Source organism: Euprymna scolopes, chromosome 16, assembly GCF_053919585.1.
Source record: "Euprymna scolopes isolate OS-2025 chromosome 16, ASM5391958v1, whole genome shotgun sequence".
Classification (NCBI taxonomy): Eukaryota; Metazoa; Mollusca; class Cephalopoda; order Sepiida; family Sepiolidae; genus Euprymna; species Euprymna scolopes.
The window spans coordinates 86,335,292-86,345,469 of NC_136497.1; the positions used below are offsets into that span (position 1 = coordinate 86,335,292).

The window sequence follows — 10,178 nt, forward strand, 5'->3', positions numbered from 1 at the left end:
TTGAGAACTCTACCAAACTCCTCCGACAATTTTGGGTCTAAAAACTTGAAATTTTAGATATAGGTTCCTTGTACATGGATCTAACTTAATAACTTGATTTGAGTCAAAAGCAATAAATTTTAAGCGGTCATAAATTTTAAACATTGACCACTTTTTTTTTTTGCTCAGCGTACGTCTCCAAATATCCGGGGAACACCGAGCACCCATGCTAGTATATCCATAAAAGTGAACATGTCTGTGTGTCTGCCTGTGTTTATGTGTACATTGTCCTACGCAATAACTCTGTCAATTTTTAGTTTAAAGACTCGAAATTTGATATACGGGGTACCGAGATTTCGGAAAATCTGTGTGATCCGTTTTCGAACAGAAATTTGACTGTTAAGAGGTCAACGATTTGAACTTTGAGAACTCTACCAAACTCCTCCGACAATTTTGGGTCTAAACACTGAAACTTTAGATTTAGGTTACTTGGAACTGGATCTAACTTAATAACTTGATTTGAGCTCAAAACAATAAATGTAAAGGGGTCATAATAGGGGTCAAAGTTAAAAAAATTGACCTTTTTTTTGTTTTTGCTCAGCATACACCTTCAAACACCCGGGCAACGCCGGGCTAAATTGCTAGTGTATATATATATATATATATATATATATATATATATATATATATATATATAAAAGTGAACGTGTTTGTGTGTCTGTGTATCTGTGTGTCTGTGTGTGTACATTTCACTAATCAATAACTCTGTCAATTTTTAGTCTACAGACTCGAAATTCGATATATAGAGTACTGAGATTTGAAAAAATCTTTGTAATCCGTTTTCGGCCAGAAATTTGGCTGTTAAGGGGTCAAAGATCAACGATTTGACCTTTGAGAACTCTCACAAATTCCTCCGACAATTTTGGATTCAAACACTTGAAATTTTAGATATAAGTTCCTTGCACACGATCTAACTAAATAACTTTATTTGACCCCCAAACAATAAATATTAAGGTCAAAGTTAAACAAATTTATCTTTTTTTTTCTCAGCATACACCCCCAAAAATCGGGCAACGTCGGTCACCCATGCTAGTATATCTATAAAAGTGAACGTGTCTGTGCGTGTGTCTGTGTGTCTGTGTGTCTGTGTACATTTCCCTACGCAATAACTTGGTGGTGGCGGCAGTGGTGGCATTAAAATGGAAGTGGAACATTCCAAATGACTAAAAAAAACCTGGTGTAGCTGTAGGAAATCCCTAATAAAAATGATTGGTTTTTGTAACTACTTTATTTAATGTAACAAAGTTTTAACATTACAAAAGTGCCCTGGAAAAGTCATTTCTGATTAATTATAAAAATGCCCTGGGAAAGTCACTTCTGATAAATTAAATAAAAAAAACCCTGATAAATCACTTCTTAGTAATTGTGAGAAATATTTTTTGTTTTTCAAATATTATATTTAATGTTGCAAAAATGACCTTGAAAAGTCGACTCTGATTAATTACAAATATTTCCTGAAAAACTCACTTTTAATTAAATGTTACAAAAATGTTTTTTTTTTCTTCAACTACTATATTAAATGTTACACTATTTTTTAACATTAAATAGATACCCTGAAAAAAAGTTACTTCTGATTAATTACAACCACCATCGTCACTATCATTGCCGCCACCACCACCACCACCACCACCACTGCAAATGCAACCATCACTGTAACTACCACCATAACCGTCGCCGCCACCACCGTCTCCACTGCAACTGAAACAACTACTGCCACCACCACGACTGCCATCACCATTACTGCCACCACCACTGCTACCACCACGTCACTACTGCCACCACTACCATATTCACAACCACTGAAACTGCCATTAACAGTTCCACCACCATCACTACCATCACCACCGATACCACCACTACCGCCACTAACCTAGCCTTTATCTTCATTGCAACTGCGACCACCACTGCCACCACTGCCACCACTGCCACAACCACCATTATAATCTTGACGGAAATAATTGAATAATAATAAAACGATACCGATTATTCTTTAAAAAAAAAACAAATAATATAGCTTTACAAATACAGATCCTACGTATACATTCAATATGTTCAATATCTTATCCAGGTTTTGCACATGTTATCAGCCGCTTTTATTCGCAATCGTAAATTCTTATAACAATTCAAAAGAGTCACATTCCAAAACATGTTAGATTTTACGTTGGTATCATGATATTTATTAACTAATGATTTTCTCATCTCTCTCCTTCAAGACACTGGGAACTTTTCTAGATTTGTCACATTTATTACACCAATGCGGTCTATCTTAATTTCTAATCCCGATATATTTAACATTATATCTTTCGTTTATAATGTTTACAATAATGATTCCACCCTTCACAAGGTCCGGGAAATTCCATTGGCTGTTCCCATACGTTTATCGTATGAAAGGAATATCAGAATAAAAGAATTTCGAACGTTTAAAAGCACTTCTCACAAGTTAAATGAAATGGATTTATCCTACAACGCACAATCGGATACTTTGAACTAAACAAGATCGACTTCTTGTCCAAATTGACTTAAACTATACTTAAGTTTTATTTACATTTACAATTAAACAGCAGAGTACGGTTAAAATCCCGTTCACGCACTACCTATATGGAAAGATTTTTACTTGATTACAAAAAGGGAGTTAATCATTTAGTAAATAGGATATTTTTTTCGGCCTTACAAAATTTGGCAATGATTATAAAAGAAAAATGTGCTTCTGAAGAACTTGAACCTCTCCAGATCTGCTTATTTTAAACTGACTCTACGGAAAAAAGCTCGCAGTGTTGCTTTCAAATATTTTAACCTAGCTTACCATTTTTACTGTAACTTTTTTATACTTTCAATTGAACTTTTTTCAATTATAAATCTATAAATGACTCAGATACAAAATGATTCCCGCTACATTGATTTAAACCTATTTTTATTTTGATCTAAAATTGAATAATTCGACTTAATTTCCCATTTAACTCCTTTATTTAACAAAACGCAGGTACAAAATTCCTCTCGCAATATCTTGACATACTTTCTGATTAAAACCTATTCAGTCCTTTTTACTTAACAATTTAATGAAATCATATCGTAGCGGTCGTCATCGTCGCCTCTTTTCACTTAACTAAAAGGAACTTATGCAGAATACGGACCGTGCTAAAATAATAACAGCTTTCTGTTTATACTATGGACTTTTAACTAACATTTACATACAGAAGCACTACTGTATAATGTTATATTTAAATTGAACATCATATCTAAAAATAACATGGTCCGTATTCTGCATAAGTATAAAAAACATTTCTACACCAAAGCAAATCAGGGTTGTGTGGAATGGAGAAGAGTGTGCTATTTGCATGACTAACAAAACACGATATTGGTCATGGTCACCTTTAGGTGACGATTAAGGCCAGTTAACGACATTTATTAGGGCAGTCAGTGCCCATCAGTAATCGCATGTAAACGCCAATAACTGCAAGTAACCAGCTTAAATCAATAGTTACCGCTTAAAACAGCAGTAAAAGACTCAAAATAGCAAGCCAGTGTCACCTACTGCCTGCCAATGCCAGCAAATGACAACCAATGTCATATGGTGACAGTTGCTAACTTAATAGAGCAATAACCAATATGCATGACGATGTCCGCCATTCAATGACAGTACCCGACAATTGAAGACAGGCGATTTGCCTGTAAGTTCCAGCCATTGGCCGTCCATGTCAAAAAGTGATAGTAACCATCTGAAAATAACTTTAAAACCGTCATAACTGTTGGATGACATTACCATATAATAAATTATCGAAGACAAGATATTACATTTCAGAGCAGTTTAATACGGCTTTACACTGTCAATGATCCGTAGTGACCAATAATGACCAAACATAAGTAGACGTTTAAAAACGCCAATGACCACCAGTACTCGTTATTGAATGGTTACAATTACATTGTGGAACAGTCCATCAGAGGCGGATACTGGTCATGACCGACAGATTATGTCGAAAAAAAAATACGTTGACGATTAACTAAGGTGTACAAAAGGGAGAATATTAGGAGGGATAATTTAAATATTAATACGATTATCACATGCTATCTTATTGCATGCTATGTTCTTTAATGTTGCAAATCTTCATGACGAGTTTCAATATATGTATCCCATAACATTGAGTTTAATATATATGTTTTCTAACCGAGTGTTATATATATATATATATATATATATATATATATATATATATATATATATATGTGTGTGTGTGTGTGTGTGTATGTGTATATATATATATATATCTTAGATTGAGCATATTTAGAAGTGATATATGCCATTAGCGTATTAAGCGACGCTCTTTGTGTAAACAAATCGGGCGGAGGCCTTTGGACGATGTCAAAACATCGCTTATTCATTACCCACACAGTAGCAGCCGTATAGCGTACTGGTGAGAATGCTTGACTGTCATTTGTGCGGTCGCGTTTCGATCTTGGCTTGAGGCAGTTGCCATGTTTAGCTGCACTGATGAGCCTCGAAACAGTACTGTATGCGGATGTCTATATATATATATATATATATATATATATATATAACTTTATTTAATCTAGACATGTGACTTAAGACTTAAATAATTACGGGTCATATAGTCCTTTGGTTTTTTTCAACGTGGATAATCAAACAAAGCACATCTTCCAGTTATAGAAATTGACATCTATTACTTATAGAAAATAAAATACAGATATTTTTTTAGAGGCGGTTAAATTACAAATTGGCAACTCTATTTTCCTTTATTGTAGATTTGCAACTATCGGTTATTTTCAGTTAAGCCTGGGTTAACAATTCATCATGAAGAGACTGTAGCGTATCAAATTGCGACTGATACGATCAATTTACTGAAACTTTTGTCAAAGAATACTATCGCGAAATGGACATGTGCAGTGGCAATCTCGTCCGTGCTATTTAACCCCATTGGATTGCTGCCATATCTACGCTCATAAACTAAATATAATAGACGGTTGGAGGACAAAATTAGGCGTGTTATTGTCGAACTACGTCCTAATTAAATGCGTGAATTTTGTGAAAATTGGGCCACCAGATCACGCCATATATATGCGAGTCGCGCGCCCGAACTTGTTGTTAAATTATAAATATCAAAAATTAATAAAAAGTCACATATTTGTATGATAAAATATTTTTCTGCGTTTTATTTGTATTTAAAGTTTGCTGTCTCTAAAGACACCTTTTATAATTGATGTCAATATTGTCCTAGGCCCTTATTTTGTTCTTTAGTCCTCATATTCCATGAGCTATGTTTCTAACAAAGAGAGAAAAAGTGCTATTTTCTGAGTCAGAACATATTCCATGCAGATTTTGACCTCGAATTAGTATTTTTTTAAATCTTAACATTAACATTATGTATACCCTAAACTGACCACTATTATGCACAGTAGCTGTGTTCTAAAATCTAATATAAACGGCTATATGTCTGTCTGTCGGTCTGTCTGTCAGTCTGTCCCCATATGTTTAAACTCTATCTTCCTGAAAACTAAAAGTCGCAGAGTGGCGCTAAGTGCCTCAAATTACTGGATTTTTGTATAAACCATCCTTTTATGGGTCTTTAGTCGGTTAAAATAGTTTTTAAGGGATCAAAAATAGGTCACAATAAAAAAAAATCGTTAAAAATTCTGTACATTCATTTTAGTTTATTTTTCATTTTTAAATTTTGATCGGTATATATGCGTGACACTTTGGTACAGTGGTAACATCACCAGCCTTGGATGCTTCGGTTTCGATCCTAGCTTATGGCACATAAATATTTATTTTTTATTTTTTAAATCACGACTCCATAATAAGAAACGAAATCTGGACGAATTAAAATATCATATTTAAGCGTATATTACGACCGTTCAAACCCCATCCCTCAGCTAGTACATAATAATCAGTAAATTAATTCCAGTGAATTACACACACACACACACACACACAAACATATATATATATATACATATATATATATATATATATATATATATGACTTTATATGAACAAAGATACAAGTTTTAAATTTTATTCGGATTCTTCGAAGTATTGTACTTTTTTTGTTATTTTCACCTTATTCAGGCGTATTTTATCTAATTTTATATCTGGGACCTTTGTATCAAAATCGGGAATCTTTCAGCCGATCTCAATACTTACTTTAATCCATAAGGTAAGCATGTTCTCGTTTATCCAGATATGACTGAGTAGAAGTCCTAAGTAATTTAAAATTGTACTTGTGAGGGTCGTGCGCACTGAGGATTGGACCCTCAACATACAGAAGAGTGTAACTTTACAACTGAACCACACTAAGTACTTTATTAACAAAAATTCAGAAATGAAATTTTCAAATCTTTATTTGTAACAATTTTCAAAAATTTCGGAATTTAACTTTGGATCAGATTAATACACTTAAAAATATTTGTTAAACTCTATTAAAAATATTTGTTAAATTTTTTATTTGCTATTGTTAAAATCGTCCGCATTTACATTTTGACAACAATTTTTATTATAGAATTAAACAAATTTGGATGTAAAATTTAAATGTGGAATAAAAAAAAACATAATCAAGAAACAAGACAAGAATGATATGTGAAGGATGAAAGCTGCGAATTGAGCGGGAGAAAGAAGTGAGAATGAATTGACAGAAGAAAAACGAATCATCGTCAATACAAGTGTATTCACTTGACGACATCAAAGGAGAATTGTTAGATTAAGACGCGAGACAATTGCGTCATCTTGTCACCATGGTGTCGATGGCAAAGGAAGCTCTTTTCGCTACAACGTGATAGGGATTATTTGAAACCTGGCACAGGAAATTTGCCGACGTCATTGAACATCGACGAGGAAAAGGCAAGACTGAAGGTGGGCGTCGCATGGTTACTGGGCGTGTGAGCACAAATTGCCAAGGAAAATGTTACGTTCTTTTAATAGGAGGAAGACAGAATAGTAAATTACCCTTTTTACCCTTACTCCTTTGGATGTACCTTTCTTACCAGAATCGATAAGTAAATATTATTTGAATTTTCTATATTTTTCCTCTCCTGTCTGTATATATATATATATATATATATATATATATATATATATATATATATATATATATATATAGCTTTAAGTAAAAGAGAAAAGAGAAAGATCAATTCCACAGAAGGAGACTTATCCGGATAATGCCAAGCTCAAAAATAATTATTGGAGCTTCTTCTTATTTATTTAGAATTAATTAAAGCTTCCCCCAACACTCTATAATTCCTCTTAATCTTTTTCATCCTTAACGAATTTTACGCTAGACACCGCATCCCCACCATGCTACCTAGCACCTTCTCTACTTTTCTGATGAGAAGCGTTAGGCTTCGAAATGCCCTGGCATAAAGAGTCCCTTCTATCCCCAAAATTTTGCCTGTATTCCATTATTCAATAAATGATCCATTCTATATCTACATATATATAGTTTTGTGTATCCATTTCATTCTCTTGTTGTCCTATTATATATATATATATATATATATATATATATATATATATATATGTGTGTGTGTGTGTGTGTGTATGTGTGTGTGTGTAGATATAGTAAGCATTGAAAATATATATGTCAATTAAGTTACACTTAATTTTCCTGGTGAGGATTCGTCAGGCTACTAGAATGGTTTGACAAATTCTCACGATGATGAAATGAGAACAATTGTCTATAGCTTACTTACTATATATATTTTCGAAACTATTAACTAGTGCTATGACAACAGCATATTCTCATCATTGTTTGGACGCCTGATTATATATCCGACACAGACACAGTTAATCAATCGAGAACCACATCACTCTATCTAAATACATATAAAATATTTACTGGTATATACTCGAGGGTCAAAATAATGAAAATAATATTCTCTTGTCATAGTTCTAATATCTACTTAGCTTTACTTACACATTGAGACTTGTTTAAGTAAATACTGAACATTCATTAATAAGATTTTTTGTAGACACATGAAATAATATATATATATATATATATATATATATATATATATATATATTATCATACAACATATGAAAGCGTGTGCAATACTCTGTTCTCATCAGCTGATCACCAGAGTGATAACATAGTTTCGGTGGCCCAAGTCAGGACTGCCACTTCTGGTGCCACCAGCAGCTATGAGAATTAAGAACTTAGCCGCCGAGCAGAGTATTCATGAAAAAGAAAAAGAAACTTAATCAACAAGAAAGAAGAGAAAAAAATGTAGTAAAAATACCGTCTTTTTATGAAGTTTTTCAGGTGTCGCTTGTCCTACTGAATGTATCCGATCAGAGCCCTTCCAATTTGCGACTGTTACAAACGGCGCGTTTGAGATTTTGGAAAAAAAAAAAGAGAAAGAAGAGAGAAAGAAAAAAAAAGAAAGAGAAAAAAAAACTAACATTGAACGCGCGAGAATACATGCGAAAAACAAAAACAAGAGTTCTTTCCCTTGAATAAAATATTTTGAGATTTGAATTAACTCCCTTGTAGTTTGATAATTTAATACGCAGCGTATTTTTTTTATTTTTTTTAAATAAAACAAAATCGCCGTTACCGAAGTACATTTTATTCTTTGAAAAATATATCTGACCATGCGACTGCTAGTCTGTTGAAATAGACTGTTCGTGATTTTATGGAAATAAATAAATAAATAAAAATAGAATGAATAGATAAATAAAAATATTTAAAAAAATATATAAAAAATATAAAATAATAAGAAAATGAAACCAATACAGATAATAACTGCATAACTAAATAAACAAAAATAAATAACGTTAGTTTTTTTTTTCAAAGTAACAGTTAATTTTGAATGTTTTTCATATTAATTATTTTATGTCCTTTTAATTTTCGTTTTTTAACCTGCGACGGTAGTTCAATTCTCACGACTATTCATGCTGAAGTTTTTTTCCTTCGCTCAGATTCAAGCTGAGGCTTGTTGAGTTGTGATTTTAAGTCGATTAGAGGCATCTTTCAGCTTCTGGCCGGTTATTTTCAGTTTTGTAAGAAGCAAAATGACTGAGTGGCCTAGAAACCCACGACAACCCATCTCAACAGGAATTACAATACACTTCCAATTCTTTTCTCTGCAATCGGCACGTAGTGTTTCGTAACGATTTTTCTTTCGTTCATGTGCGTCTTCTACACTCTCCTCCCAGGGGACCGTAAATTCTATCAGGAGGACACTCTTCTTTGTGTCAGACCATCCTACAATGTCTGGTCGTTTTTCAGTTTGGATTATGTGGGCTTGAAATTGTAGAGATGTAAACAGATCCGCCGAGATTTTCCAGTCATTAGCTCCATTCAACAGCTTCACTTCAGACTTTTTCCTCCTCACAGGATGTTCCCCTTCTTTGTGAAACTGGATTGTGGGTTGCTTGACTGTCACTGGTTGTTGGTTTGCTGACTCATATTGTGTTCTCAGCAATTCAATAATTATCTCCAGTACCTGATTATGTCAACATGTGGACAACTGAAGCAATTTGGGTCATGCAGATAGCACATAGCGCAGAGTGCCCCGATCCTGTTTACATGAAAAACACAGGTTTGAATCGGTATACTCCCATAATTTTAGATTGGTCGACTTAGGCAGAAGATCATACGTAGAACGAAGAAGAAATAATATCGCCAATGGTTCCATCGCAATTAATTATTTCCATGTATATATATAATTATTTCCACAGTCAAACAACGCCGCAACTCACAAGAGCCATGACAGCAAACAAACCGGAGTTCTAAGACTCGAGTTTCGCCCTCATTTGGATATGTCATCTGTCTTATTGTCATTTACATATGTCTAACTGATGAGCCCAAATGAGAACGAAACTCGAATCTTGGACATCTGGTTTTTTGACTGCCGTGGCTTTTGTAAGGTGCGACGTTGTTTGACTATGAAAATAATTATGTAATTTCTCACATTTTGAATATATATATATATATATATATATATATATATATATATATATATATATATATATACGTTGTTTAACTATGAAAATAATTATGTAATTTCTCACATTTTTAATACATATATATATATATATATATATATATATATATATATATATATATATATATATATGAGATGTTTCAGTAAAATCCACCCTTGGCAAAAAGTAAACAAATCACCAG

The 10,178-nt window shown here is 33.2% G+C and overlaps 1 protein-coding gene across 1 annotated transcript in view; it reads right to left on the reverse strand.

Moving 5' to 3' along the window:
* Positions 1-8,970: 8,970 nt before the first annotated feature.
* The window catches only part of LOC145296198 (uncharacterized), a 55,060-nt gene continuing 53,852 nt past the window's right edge, over positions 8,971-10,178 (reverse strand). Inside the window, exon 3 of the mRNA XM_080142407.1 lies at positions 8,971-9,495. Coding sequence (XP_079998533.1) covers positions 8,971-9,495 — 525 coding nt within the window. The remainder of the gene's footprint in view (positions 9,496-10,178) is intronic.